The 15020-nt window shown below is 41.9% G+C and overlaps 2 protein-coding genes across 4 annotated transcripts; one reads left to right on the top strand and one right to left on the bottom strand.

Annotated features, from left to right (window-relative positions):
* Positions 1-3062: 3062 nt before the first annotated feature.
* arrdc3a (arrestin domain containing 3a) lies at positions 3063-9616 on the bottom strand. Of its 3 annotated transcripts, none has more exons than XM_080467946.1 (8): positions 8970-9616; positions 7017-7169; positions 6765-6912; positions 6299-6401; positions 5871-6127; positions 5135-5291; positions 4882-5024; positions 3063-4789 (listed from the first exon to the last, which is right to left on the bottom strand). In XM_080467946.1, the coding sequence occupies exons 2-8, from the start codon at positions 7139-7141 to the stop codon at positions 4721-4723; spliced, it is 1002 nt and encodes a 333-aa protein (XP_080324072.1). In that variant the 5' UTR covers positions 7142-7169; positions 8970-9616; the 3' UTR covers positions 3063-4720. The 3 variants fall into 3 exon arrangements, with proteins under 3 accessions (XP_080324072.1, XP_080324071.1, XP_080324073.1); XM_080467945.1 differs by having other exon boundaries at positions 7017-7098; positions 8970-9553; XM_080467947.1 differs by lacking the exon at positions 8970-9616 and adding an exon at positions 7183-7644 and having other exon boundaries at positions 7017-7098.
* Positions 9617-11152: 1536 nt separating this feature from the next.
* Positions 11153-14631, top strand: arsk (arylsulfatase family, member K). Its single transcript, XM_080467943.1, has 8 exons — positions 11153-11375; positions 11553-11682; positions 11776-11935; positions 12141-12423; positions 12514-12685; positions 12790-13014; positions 13190-13399; positions 13524-14631. Exons 1-8 carry the CDS (start codon positions 11274-11276, stop codon positions 13799-13801), a joined length of 1560 nt encoding a protein of 519 aa, XP_080324069.1. The 5' UTR covers positions 11153-11273; the 3' UTR covers positions 13802-14631.
* The last annotated feature ends 389 nt before the right edge of the window (positions 14632-15020 follow it).

Below are 15020 nucleotides of genomic sequence, written 5' to 3'. Positions count from 1 at the left end.
AATGATTTCTGAGAGCTGATATCTGCTTCGAAGTGTTAAGTGCAGCAATGCAGTGACAGTAAATCACCAACAACTTAATGACGAGATAAAATAACTTTAAAAAGGCATGAAACGTGTGCGCTAATATAACCCTGCAAGATAAATACTTGGTGTTAGAGCCCGAAGTAGTGGCTGGTTGCTTAAGCTTGAATGAGTTCAGCTCACAAAGAAATTGCACAAACATGGTTAGCACATTAAAGCAGTTACCAGTAAGTGTCCCACTGGTCCACCTTTCACCAGCGCTCTGAAAAACAACCAGCGCAGTGAGCTTCCCTCAGCTTGCATCATTCAGTGTTGATCAATAAATCAAATGTTTTGCGATATCTCGACCTGTGGCTCTGGATCTCTTGGCCTGTGGCCATCAACTCCTATTACGTTTCCCTGCGAGTTTCCTGGAGAGGCGCTGGGTGAGTCAGCTATCATTCTCTGAGCTCTTATTCTAATAAATCAACCTGCCACTTTCTAATTAGTTGTTTTTCTGTATCTTTTATTTATGAATATCAGGGCCCATAGCATTTTAGTCAAAACATGAGACTGACAAAACCGAAATCCATTTAGATCCAGTCTTTTTATGCACAAGCAAATATTCACATTTCTTCCACTTAATTTTCTTCCGAACTTCTGTCAACATGCTATCAAAACTGCCTCAACATTAACACTAACATCACTGCCATTATGTAATATTTATCATTATTCAACAATGTAATTTTGCCTTTTTTTCTTCTTTTTCTTTTTAATGTATCACAAGCATATAACATGTATATTGACTGAGGGTCGCTTTAAATGTGGCAAATACAGTGCCCACTGGGACTTTGTGAGTTGTCCATGACATGCTGTAAAAATTGCCGTCACTACAACAAATTATTCAGAAAGTTTGTTGAAAGTAGCTCTCTGATTACTCAGTGCCACTGAAGTACTGCAGCTCTCAGTCAGATTCCTCGAGGCTGATGACCTCTGCTCTGAACAAACGTGGATGCGACGCAAAAACATTGAAAAGAGGGATAGAGCTATTGTTTTTCATGCATGTCTTAGTTTGTATCAGTTCAATAAATTCAGTATTTGTATGATACAGATAGCTACGCTGTTATTTCACTGTGACATAAGAACTTGGATTAACCTGAAAGAAGTTGCAGTTTTGCTCCAATCATCTTTCAGCCGAACGCCTCAGATAATGAACACGGTGAGTTCGGGGCCTACAGAATAATTATACAAGTGTATATATGTTTCTCTTTTACTTGACAAAATGCTGCTGTTAACGAGAGCAAGTAAAATCCAGTTTTAATCCTGAACCTTTCTGCCAGCAGGCCCATGTGCTCCTTCAAATCGCCTCTAGGGGCAGTGTTGTTTTAGTTTTGAGAGATTATCTGTGTCCTGCAGATCAACAACCTGTGTGCTTTTTAAAAGTCCTTTGACCCGTCTAAAAATAAGGTTCTCTTAGGAACACCCTATGGATAATGATTGATCATCTTCATCTTGAGTTTAACTGAGTATATCGTTCAAATGGAAGGATGTTTTGAATGTGCTCAAAGGTTAATATCTGTTTTGTTTTTATACACAAGGCATATAGTGCATTTTCAAGTCTCAGAAAAGAATTCACATCACAGTCTACAGTCTGTAATTAAGAACAAAATATTTATTTAAATCAAAAAGGAAGAACTAGACAAAAAGATTAAATCATTCAGAACATAGTATATTCATGGAATACCTATACATCATCATGATTAACAGACAAAAAAAAAAAAAAGATTTAAAAAAAAAAAAAACAACATAAAAATGGAGAATGAAGAAAATTCAGTGAGTAATATTGCACTTTGTTTCTAAAATGTTTCAGATCCCCATCACCCAGGTTCTTTATCTCTGAACATTTTAGCTCCTGCCATCATCTGGACAGGAGTTTAGCTTAGTTTTGACACTGGACTACTCTGAGGCCCAAGCAAATGGACTATGGAATTGACCAACCTGAAGCAAATGTGAGCTTATTCATGAGCGCATAACTTGATTTCCCTAAGATAAAAATCCAAACAAAGAACTGCAAACAAGTTGAACATGAGTCTACCGTAGAAGTGGTTCATCTGCTATTTACCCCACCTTTACTTTTCATGTTTCTTGGAGAGAGAGAGAGAGGGAGGGGCACTGATCAACAGCTGCCACCCCTTTCGGCCTGAGGGGGATCGGAGAGGTCAGGGAGACTAAAACTCAAGAAGGTTGCAACCAGTAGGCAACCTCAATGCCCGAAAATATATGGAAAAAAAAATAGATACAAGTCAACCCCTCAACAGTTTCAGAAAGGGAAAAAAGAAAACACAATCAAGAGGCCTGTCCAAGATGTCATTGTTTAAAAACATTTGCTTTAAAAGGACTTTTTTTTTTGTTTTTTTATAAATCGCTTCCCTTTTTGTCCTTTCGAATAAACACAGAAAGGTCTAAAAACATACTACAGGTGTTCACAAAGATAATAAATGAGAACGACAGCAAGCGTAGACACCGAAAGAAGTGGGAGATCAGGATCAGGTCTTCTGTGTCAAGGCCACTAAGATAAGATCACTTTAACAATCTGCAGCTTGTCGATTACTGTCAGAAGCGGTGTGTTTAGTTGCCAGCCGGATCTCGATAAAAGCGTGCACACACTCGATACATACAAACTCGTGTTAGCTACGGTTCAAAATGTAAACTTAAGAAAAATGATACTAAAAAGACTGAACAATGCATTTTAAGTCCTACACAACACTGCTTTACTGAAAAAGAAAAAAAAATAATAATCCTGTACTGTCACATCGTTGGTACCAAATGGTTTTGATCCAAACCTTCGCCACTGAATGCTAGTTTTTTTTTTCTTATTATTTTCTTATCAAAAAAATCTTTTTCCCCCCCGACTATGCCAAACCTCTGTTACAGCCGGTCTTTTGTCGTGTATGAGTTAGAAACCAATGTATTACTCATATCAACCTACTACTACTTGTTCTGACCAGGCTGAACAGAAGTTTAGCAACGTCATCAGCTTTTGTACGTGTGCCGAGTTTCGCTCCTTTCGATGCAGAAGCCGTGTCATTGCCCCGGGTTTTTTTTTCTCTTTCTCTTTTTTTTTTTTTTTCAAACTAGCCTTCTGGGTTCACTGGTCTGGTAAAATCTAAACTGGTGATTGGATGAACTGGGCAAGTGCAGCAGGACAAAAAGGGAATGTGATTCATCTCAGAAAGCTGCCTTGCATTTCCGCAGGTCTGTACTCTCATTTTGGTAGCTCCAAACAATAGAACAAATTTTTAACAGTGCAATTTAAAAAAACAAAACAAAAAAAAAACCCAACAAACATACATGTTTTTTCACTTTTTTCCAACGATTTGGCAAGTGAGAAGACCACCTGAGACAGTGCTTTTTGGGCAATTCTGCAAGCCTGGCTTGCCCTGAGATTAGGAGTAGTGGGGCTGCAGTCTGTTGGGGCGAGTACCTCCATTTTGTACCACCTCCACACACACACACACACAAACATACTTTTCTTCTCCACTACTAAATCAGTGGCAAATACAGGTCTGCAGCCCTTCTAGTCCAAATCCAGTGCCACCTTGAAACCGAAAAAGGCTTACAAATCAAAATGAAGCTATTTATTCTGTGCCTGGAGCTAAATACAAAAGTAACAAAACTAAACTCAAGAGGGGAAAGCCACACTTGGATCCAAGCTGACGAGGCAACATCTTGCGGGTGGAGAAAGTGTGCTGCAGTTGTTGTAAAAGTCCAGTCTAGTTGTTGTTGTTATTAGTCACCGCTGAAACATCATAACAAAGAAAATGAAAGTTCTTTTAACAAATTCAGTGCATTGTTCTTGTACTTTTCAGTCTTTTTTTTTTTTTTTGTGTTATTTTTTTGTCACCACCCCCCCCCCCCCAAACAAGAAGAAAAAGGAAAAAAAAAGAAAAATCCTGGTCTCACTGTTGCTCAAAGTTATGCAGATGATAGTGTCAAAAGATAAGCTTGCAGTCTGAAACCAAAACATTTGAGATTCTTGAAAGTTCTCATTAAACAGAGCCACACAACTCAAGTAAAGAACAAAATGTGCAAAACAAAATCCCAAATGAGGCAGGAGGACCTAGTCTTTGCTCTGTTGTTGACTGCTGCAGCTGAAAAGCTTCCATTCATACAGACTACGGTGGTTAGAACGTTACCGGTGTTACTCTTCTCATCCCGTTTTCTCAAGGTGATTCTGTCGAAGTCAGGGCATGACTCGCCCTCCCCTTTTCTGTTTGTGAGGAGCCGTGTCCTTATGTGCCACAAGTAGAGAAAAATCCAGGTCGAAGAGTTGAAGCTTGGCAGGCTGAGCCTTGGTGATTATTTCCTCGCCATCGCAATCACCGGGGCTCTCGCTACTCGAGGCGTTGTTTTCTCACGGGCTGAATACGTGTCCATCTGCACATATCCCGCCCTCGGCGGACTGACACAGGAAGGAAGTGACACCCCAAACTAGTGACTCCGGTTCCTTTCACTGAGGGAAGGCAGGAACAGATTTGTCCAATCCAACTCAGCCGTGCTAAAGTTTTTATTGGTTGGATATTTTCTTTTTCCTCTTGATGTCGCCAGCATTGTGTGAAATGCCGTCATCCGAGGAAAAAAAATCATCAGAGCCGAGCCTTGCAAGCAGGTTTCTTTGAGTTCCCCCCCAAAGACAGACGGGGGAGGTTCAGGGATACCCTCAGCGTGATGGACAGGCATCAAGCCTGCGCTCCTCCGTACAGCTGGCGTGATCGGGGTTAGGATCGATCTGGGGTGACAAGGAGAAGAGGGGAACCAATTATTTATAGAAACAAAGAGCTAATGTTTTGAAAATGCTTTGCTGCGTCATCTGACACTCACCTCAGAGTACAGAGGAGGGGGCTGGAAACGGAACTCATGAATATAGGCAAAAAGGGGTCCATCCAGCTCCTCGCGTGCCGCTGGGACTTCCAGGCTGCTCCGCCTTTGCTCTTCGGTCACAATCTCTGCATAGCTTGGAGGAGCTGCGGAGGACAATTGAACAGCTTTTGAGCATTCTCAAGAACAATGAACCCTTTTACCGATTCAAAAATATGAATATGTTTTATGATCACGACCTTGAGATTCAACCTACCTTCAGGTCTCTCGGGTAGCCCCATGCCGAGCCAGCTCATGCTGCACTGGCTGCTGACGCTTGAGGTACGGGAGCCAAATGGGTGGAGGGGAATGGTTCCGATGACTAGAGGCAGGTTGAGGGACAGGTTTATAGCCCCGGGTATGTCCACGTATACCTGCGTACAGACACAGAGAGAGCACAACAGTTTAGAATGAGCAAGTCGTTCAAAAAGGGAGTTTTAACTGCAAATGTAATGACATAAGTGCAAATGAAAGGCTTTAAATTTGCCAATTCAGCATAAAATCAAAGTCTTTTTTTTTTTTTTATTCATCTTGGATAGAACCATAATCTATGGGTGAGACAGCAGTTTGACAATATGTGGGTCACCGACTCAAGGTTAGTTCTTTACGCAAGGTAGAGCCCACGACTGATGTCTGTCTGTTCGCAGGGTAAAGAGGCTATAAGCACTCTCAAGGCAGGTGTTGCCGCAGATATTCTGAGCTAATGCTCTTAGCAGCATGTGGAGATAACACCTGGTGCAATCCAAGGCCCAGATTTGGCAATGTGAGCCGAGTCAGCCCTTTGCCTTACCAGGAGACATATCAGCTTACCAGGAAATATTGATTCTGTGCTGAATGATGTTGATAAGGAGAATTTTGGGGTTTCTGTGTCAGCAAATTCTGGACAAAGAATTTAATCTATGGATTCAGAAAGGGTGCTTGAGTGTAAAGAAAAACAGTCGGAGTGTCCTCACCATGAGCGAATACTCCACTCTGATGATGCCGCAGTCCAGGATGGAAGGTGAGACAGGCGGGATCTTCAGCATTTTGCCGCTCCAGGTCTCCGTCTTGCCCGAGGACAGAGACTCTCCCCGCAGGTTGGCCACCAGTTGCTTGACCTCTTTCATCTTCCCTTTGGCATAGAAGGTCTGAGTCTGGTAGATGGCCGCCTTTGGCACCACCATGCGGGACGAGCAGTTCTCGATCTCAGCAAAGATCTGGATCGACTCTCCTGCAGGATGCGGAGCACAAACGAGACATTAGGTTAAGACGGTAGTGATCATCTTTTTTAATTTGTGGTGTGATTACTAATCAATGCAGGAACTTGCAGCATGAGTTAAATCTATTGCGTTGCCCAGTTAATAGATTACTGCCAAGGAAATCAATTATTCTCTTATCTTACCTGGGGTGTATCCCTTCCTTTCGATTTTGGCACTTAGGGAAATAGGACCTGAGGTGCAGAACCAACAACAAAGTGTTTTGTCTTTTGTGCCGGCCTGTGGTGACTGAAAAGAAAGAAGAAGAAAAAACATTAAAATCAAAAGGTACTCTCTGTTTAGAGACGAATATGAAAGGATAGGCTTTACAATCAAGCACAGGTTGCTGCCTTGTTGTCGATTGTTTAATATTTGATAGTTTGTTCCATTTCATTACCACTCAAATCGTAATCTCTATAAGTTAGAGACACTTTTAACAGACATGGCAACTTGGCACAATAGATTGAAATTGCAAATTCGGTCCAGAGTTGCCCCATAATTAGGAAAATCGTGCCTCCGGTGACTCACACGAAAATTTGATTTAATTCTCAAAATAGCTCAGCCTTCTAAAAATGCTTACTATAAGCTGCGAGACGCTTCATGACAACCTACCAGCAATAATGGAGTGTTGATGTCAATGTGCTCAAAGACTGTAAATTCCTTCTTGGTCTTCATAGGCAGGAGCCATGGCCTGTGGAGCTCTGCCTTCACCCAATAGCGCACACTGCCATGCTTCCCTTCAAAAGAGGTAGCCAGAGGTCTGCACAGAAAACGAAGAAGAACGCAAGTCACATTAGCTGACAAAAAAAAATAAAAAAATGACAGCTCTTATCTCAGATTTGAGGGTGGCGCTGGTGCTCTTACGTCTGTGGAAGCTCGAGGCTGAATGCATACTCATGTCTTCCTGAATGGATAGTGGTGAGTCCTTCTTCAGAGTTATCATCGTCTGAAAAACAAGGAGGACAATATTCCAAACACGTGTATACCATACCTGGATAAAATGCTCTACGAAGGCATCTGAAAGTCATACCAAAAAAACACAGGGTGGGGGAGACAAAAGAGAATAAACACATTTTACTATCACTTAAGTCTGTTTTTAAAGTTATGTATTGAGAAATAAAAAGAAAACTGATCTTTTAAAAAGGAACCTGAGGCTCATAATTGGGAGATGCCAGAAACTGAGCTGCAAGAGACAAAGAACTCCATCTCTTTGGTGTCATTTAGGGAAATAAGAGGACAATAACTTGTCGAATCCGTGAAGAACCAGTTGGATCCAGGATCTTACTACAGAATTTAACAAGGCATGCATTTTCGTATTGGGGGGAAAAAATAAAAAAGGGTGTTCCCACGTGCGAAGACTGCACGGAAGACTGTGCAAATAAGTGCAAATATGTTTTAATTTGCAACATAAAGAGTGCATTTAGAGGAGCCGGGTGTGCTTGTGCCAGCTCAGCACTCCCTCCCCCTATACAGCAGCAGCAGCAGCCGCTGTGTGGTAAACAAGTGCGGAGCTGTCAGTCAAACGGCAGACTCTAGCAGGAGGAGACCGGCCTAAACCGGTGCGAGCAGCTTCACACAGCCGAGCTGCTGCTCATTACGCATTCACTGAGCGACTCCCCACCCTCCTCCCTCCTCCACTACCACATGATCCTGCACCGACGATCAGCTGCAGCCTCCTTCTACTGCTTCACCCGCACCGAATGATATCAAGAAAACGGATGCATTTCACCGCAAGTTTTTATATAAATCAAAACGCATTCAGTGCAAAACTCCACTGTGCTCTTTTTGCAATGACGACTTCAATTTAACAGCACAAGGTTTGGACTGTTTTTCCTGCAACAATTTACAAAAACACAAGCTCAACCATCGTGCAGACGGCCAGCTGATCGAGCACATATATCTGCAACCAATTTAGACTATTCAAGCTCGGGTCAGTTGCATAATATAATACATTATAATGTGCATCAACGCACTCAAATAAAAAAAAAAATATATGCATCTCCTAAATACTAGAGTTGCACTGATTGTGATTGCAATGCGTCAAAACAAAGCTGACGACAATACGTGGGAATGTTACATTATATCGCCCAGCGGGGAAAAAAAATTAAGCAACACATTGCACATCAAAGTTCTCCAAAGAAAATATGGCCACGAAACGTCTCGCAGCTGCAGCATTTTATGAGAATGCATCAAGAAATCGAGCTGCGGGCGGTTTAATTCGGCTCTCGTCGAGCAGTTCCTTCCTCATTAAAAAAGTTGCAGGATTTTCTGTCACTTTGCAAGACGGTGATGTCATTGGCCACACATGAGCACCTCAGCCAATGGGGTTGAAGGCCCACGCCTGGCCCCGCCCACTTCTGGTCCAGTTTTCTGAACAGGATTGAACCGCTTTGAACAATAGGTGGAAACTTGAGAAAAGCTACAAAGAAATACCCTAAATGATGCGGTTTTGCCACCAAATCGCCCGACAAAGATGCGAACAGGTCGCGGGAAGCCGCCGCCCGGCCGGGCGGGGTCTCGAAGACGATTTTAATTCGCATTTTGCACTTGAAATGCGGTGAAAAACAAGGAGATGCCCGAGCAGCTGTCATTCATTGACACCTTGACACAAACCAAAGGATGCAGCCAGTGTCACAAAACCAGCACCATCACCAAAGTTGTCTAACTTATATATACAGCTATTATCTTTTATTATCACCTGAAATATCTTTTTTTTTTTCAAAAATCAAATGAACGACATCCCCTCAATCGGAGAGCATCTCTCTCTCTCTCACACACACACACAAAAAGTTGTGGTACAATAAAACATCATCTTACCTCTCTCATGCCCAATCAAGATGTCTTTGTGATTCAGGTATTCCACTTCGTCCGTGTAGTTTTGCGTGTAGGCAGTGTTGGATCCAGCGTTCCTCGACTCAGTCCAACGAACTTTTGCAAATCCCTTGGCGTGGATTTTGAGAGATTTGACTCGGATCTCCCCGGTCACCTCGATGACCACCCTCCCTGAGACGCAGTCCCCGCTGGAGAACACGGGGACATTGCTGTCATTCAGACAGTCGAAGCTTACTGTGAAGCTCTTCACCTTTCCTAGCACCATGGTGGAAAGAGACAGGCTACAGAGAGCTTCAAATGTTAAAAAAAAAATAAAAATAGCAAGAGTCTATGAATCAAAATAAAAAAAGATGCAGTTTTTTTTTTTTTTTTAGACACTGATCAGTATCTCTGCCCTGCTAAAAAGCAGGAGGCACGATCAGTGGTTTCTCTGCGAGCAGTTCATTGAGATGCGTGGAGGCTGAATAACAGCAATGGATGCTGTTATCGTCCGCCCGTCTGCGAGCTGGTCTCCAGTCAAAGACAAGGAAACCCCCGGAGGTCGGCTCACTTTAAGCGACAGGCTGGGTGAAAAACAACCTTCCGCGCATGCGCAAGAGGCTCCGCTGCCCCCTCCTTCCGCCTCCTGGAACAAGGCAGTGTGTGTATATAAATGTGTGTGTGTGTGTGTGTGTGTGTGGCACACAGCCAGATGACAAGTATGGTCAAACAGCTGAAAGACGCACACAAAGAAATGTTCAGCACTCTCAATAAAGTGCCACAGGTAGTGTGATGCTTTTTTGCCATACATGAATTTATCTCTTCCCCCCACCAAAAAAAAGGTGTCATCTTCACTGATTTCCTAACTTCAACAATAATATAACTTTACTAAAAAACAATAGACGCTCCATCCTTCTATCATAGCTGATTATAGTGAAGACAGGAGCCAGCCTTGGAGCATCGCAGGACCACCAAAGAGACTGACACACACATTTGCAATTCACACCAATTCACCAACTCCTACCCTTTATAACATGATGATGCTTCAACCATACATCATCTCAGTCTTCTTTTTTTTCTTTTTTGAGGCGGGATGCCATAACTGTGTGCACATTAACCTGTGATTTCACTCTCTCACACTTGTGCAGCAGCGTCGAGCAAAAGCACAATCAAGATTAACATAGATGGACGCATTGTGAAAGGACAACTGCTGCACAGGCCCCGCAGACTATCTCAGTACATTGTAAGTCTATCATGTAACGAGGAGAAGCAAGCCATGGACGCTCCTTATAGATTCATATATCACGGATATTGTTTTTTCCAGGGAGATTAAAATGATCCATGCATATATGGGGGTTGCGCTCATTGTGCTGAACTCCCAGTTTACAGGAAGAAAAAAAAACAAGTCTGAAGCTTAAAACGCCACCGTGTGGCCATCAGTGTTTGTGTCTGGGCTGCAGTGTCACCTGTTGAATCTCCCCAGGATTTATGGAGCGCTTCAGCAAACAGCTGATTACCAACAACACAACGTGGGTTGTAAAATTCGTGCCATTCATTTGCAAATGTGATTACCGTGAGCTTCATCAAGAACATTTTACAATCAATTTAAAGATGACATTTATTAATTGTGGATTGTATGAAATTAGATTCACGCACATGAGAATTTATAGTTTATAATTTTATTCGGATTTTTAATTAAAAATCACTTTTGTTTGCTCACCCACCTTATTGGGAGCATTTCTATTACTATTTAAAAACAAATGAAACAGTTCCTCTTACATACTATCTCACTTTTATCAAATTTAGAAATGTAAAGTTTCTCACATGTATGCATCCTCTTTTTGCAGACTCTTACGTCACAACACATCATCATATTGCAGTAGTACCCGCTGCAGTATCAGTTGAACGCATCTATCCCGCGCGCGTATATTTAAAAAGTAAAATAGATAAATGCTGCCCTCTGGTGACTCTACTTTGTCATTATATGTTTTTAAAAAAAGAGGCGCTTCTGTCGGTTTTCTTCTCACATTTATACTAAAATGATTATTCTATGGAAATGAATTATACAGAACACTTCAATTGAGTTGTATTCTTTCATTTCCGAACTGAAATATAGACGTAAAGGGTGTCAAACGATTGTATTATTTTGAAAGCGTAACCCAGGATGTAAATGACAAATCAAACTCGTCACATATAAAAAACAAAAATCTCTTGGAGAAGAGGAAGTTCGCAGTGTCTGCTCTGATGGACACCAATCTCTCTCGATCTCACTCACACATCACCTGCGGGAGGTGAACAGTTAAAGATAACATGTTCGTGCTGATTCTACTTTTGCTTTACCACCACAGTGGTGGAAGCATTTGCCAGAATGTTAGTAGACCAAACATTGTGATGGTGATGAGTGATGCATTTGTAAGTATGATTTGAACTACTCGATACTACCTCCTACTCAGTAAATACTAGAAAACAGTTTGTATTCAAGGTTGCGCAATTGAACAAGAGAGGCTTTACTGGAAAATATGTTTCCTCCTTTTCTTGGCCATGGAGTTCAACTGGGTCTATATGTTCTTTATGTGTTTGTCTCCCGAGGACGGCCGATTGACATTTGAACCTGGCAGCAAAGTTGTTCAGCTTCCATACATAAACTATGTCCGACAGCTGGGATCAACCTTTCTCAATGCTTACACCAACTCACCCATCTGCTGCCCTTCAAGAGCAGGCAAGTGGCAAACTTGGCTTCAAATCAAATCAGTAGCAAGGAAGAAGGGATTTCATAAACTTTACATTTAACATGTGCAATCTGATTTCTAAGCAATGTGGAGCGGCCGGTTTGTTCATCTCACCCAGTCGTGGAATAACTACAAGTGCCTGGATGCAAATGCGACCACGTGGATGGATGCGCTGGAGAGGAACGGATACCTCACCGAGATGATGGGAAAGTTGGATTACACCTCAGGCGCTCACTCCGTCAGGTAGGCTGGCATCGACAGAAAGAAGACATGAGTGTGTCTACAAATGAGTGTACATCCCAGGCGACTGTGGTCTGAATAGGAAAACACAGTCATCTACGTTTTTCCTGTTCATCAAACTGCTTTTATACTCAAAACAGACAGTGTGAATCTATTTTTTTTGATGCTCCATATACATGTTTCTTCTGCTTTTGTGCATCTTCCGCAGTAACCGAGTGGAGGCATGGACCCGAGACGTCCAGTTCCTCCTTCGCCAAGAAGGCCGGCCTGTCGCTGAACTTGTTGGAAACATGTCAACGGTGCGGGTCATGCAGAAGGACTGGGAAACTACAGATAAGGCCACCCAGTGGATCCAGCAGACTGCTGCTTCCTCACATCAGCCTTTTGCTCTTTATCTCGGTCTCAATTTGCCTCACACTTACAAAACGGAGTCCCTGGGGCCCACGGCGGGAGGATCCACCTTCCGTACCTCGCCATATTGGCTCAAAAAGGCACGCTTCGTTCGCTGTCTCCATTCTGACAAAGTTAAAGTCTTTTTAGTCACCGTGAAATCCTTCATCCATATTTTCCCATGCGCGCAGGTGTCGTCCGAGCTCATCTCTGTTCCAAAATGGCTGCCTACGGACGCGATGCACCCTGTTGACTACTACTCCACTTTCACCAAAAACTGCAGTGGGGATTTTACTGTGGAGGAAGTGAAGAACATCCGGGCCTTCTATTACGCAATGTGTGCTGAGGCAGATGCCATGCTGGGTGAGCTGACTGCAACACTAAACCCCAGTCCCATCCATAACAATATGAGGAGACTATCAGAAATGACATTGTCTTTACTGTTGTCGCCCTCTGTCTCTCCACAGGTCAGGTGATTTCATCGCTGAGAGACACCGGCTTGGTAAACAACACTGTTGTGATCTTCACGTCCGACCACGGAGAGTTGGCCATGGAGCACCGGCAGTTTTACAAGATGTCAATGTTTGAAGGCAGCTCCCACGTGCCTCTGCTGGTCATGGGTCCTGGGCTGATGTCTGGCCTGCAGGTCAACCAGCTCGTGTCTTTGGTCGATCTCTATCCCACTGTCCTTGGTAAAGCAATAGAGAAAGGGGAAAAAAAAGCCTTTAAGGATTAGAAATTCAACTTCATGTTGAAAAGTGGTGCAAAAATATCATGCTTGTTAATATGTGGATGAATTTGAAGCAGCTATTGACATATCAGTTATTGCTTTGATGCAAAAACAACTCGTTTTTTTGTTTGTTGCAGAAATCGCTGATATTTCCCCTGTTGGTAATCTGAGTGGCCATTCCCTCCTCCCCTTGGTAACCGCATCCTTTGGTAAGAAGCGACATCCTGACTGGGTATTGAGTGAATATCATGGCTGTAACGTCAACGTCTCCACGTACATGCTGAGAAGTGGCCGGTGGAAATACATCGCCTATGCAGATGGCCTGAGTGTCCCCCCACAACTCTTTGGTGAGTCTTCAGCTTCAGACACTTAATTGTATTCTGGAAGAAAAAAAAAAAGATCAACACACAATTCATGCACGCTTAAATAAAAATCTTATTGCTTTAGCTTTTTGTCCCTTCTCTCTTTTAGACGTAGCGGTGGATAAGGATGAGCTTCACAATGTGGCTCGTAAATTCCCGGATGAGCGGGAACGTCTTGACAAGTTGTTGCTTAGCATTGTGGACTATCCACAAGTCTCCGCGGCTGTCCATGTCTACAATAAAAAAGCATTTGTTGAGTGGCGCAAGAGTCTGGAGGGAAACTACAGCCAGGTCATAGCCAATCTCAGGTGGCGCGTCGACTGGCACAAGGATGTTTTAGCCAATGAGAGAGCGGTCGATGAGTGGCTCTACGGATCATTCTGGTAGTTCCATGCTTACAAAGATATTGTTGGATAATGGCTATCATTTTTTAAATATGTTGAGCTGGAATCAATTCTTTAATATATGTAGTGGAATATTTTGAAACGAAAGTGGAACGCTTTAATAATTATAAGGATGGATCAACTTCATGGGCCGTCAACCAGTTCCAACAGAAACCACATCAGTCCACCTTTAGTTTCATTACACTGGCGACCGGAACACTAACGGGTTAGTTTTTATATTTATATTAATGTCTTTAACAGAAGGATTGGGCTGGTCCCACAATACATACAGAATGTTTTATAGAAGAGCAGAAAAAATGACCCAAGATCTTTTACTATGAAGGTCTTGTCACACAGGAATGATGAGAAAATATTTTATTTTATGAACACTTTATTTTTGAACACTTTAACATCTCTTTGGATCCTCTTCGTTTCTTTACATGTCCAGAGCTTCCATTTGTTTAACCATCAGAAAGGGTTTACAATATAAATGTCTGCATAAATCTTTGGCTCATCGTTATTTTTATATTTGCCCCATCCATTTTGACGTAGTTAACTATTCTTTAATTGTAAATAACCCCTCCTTTACTGAACCATACAACAATTTAGTATTCTTGTTCAGACCGTGTGAGAAACAAAGTAGTTCCCTGTTTGGTTAAAAAAAAAGAAATGAGTAGCCCATTTTTCCTATTTTGTAATATTTTAATAGTCATTACACTGATTCCCTGCAGAAATAGAACTACATCAGAATTTGTCATGTGTTTTATGCAACAGTTTACCTTGCCAGTGTTTATTGTTTTGCTTTCAAAAAATAAATAAATCTTTATCACTTTTAATTTGATGTCACCATGTGTACTTCTTTACAGTTGCTCTCTTTTTTTCATCCTTTCAGTTGTTTTTTTCAGTGTACATCTCATATCACAGTTAAATATGAACACCACAAAGAGCAACAATTATGAATTAAATAAAATCAAAAAGAAAGAGAAAAGATTACATCTCATCCTTGGGGGTTTGATTGTACATAAATACATTCAGTAAAGTGCAGGTTTCTACTGTTTAATCACCTTTAGTTTGTCAGAATGTTTAACTGAGAAAAAGCAATATTTAAACTTGTTTTGAAAAGCAGTTATACATATTTTTTTCATAGTATTTTGAAATAATGAATGCAATGCTCTCACATCAGGAATAAAAGATTTATCAGGTGAAAATAATAGTTTTTTTAA

Source organism: Lipophrys pholis, assembly GCF_963383615.2.
Source record: "Lipophrys pholis genome assembly, chromosome: 7".
Classification (NCBI taxonomy): domain Eukaryota; kingdom Metazoa; phylum Chordata; class Actinopteri; order Blenniiformes; family Blenniidae; genus Lipophrys; species Lipophrys pholis.
Note: the sequence above shows the minus strand (reverse complement) of the source record. Positions and strands in the feature narration are given on the sequence as shown.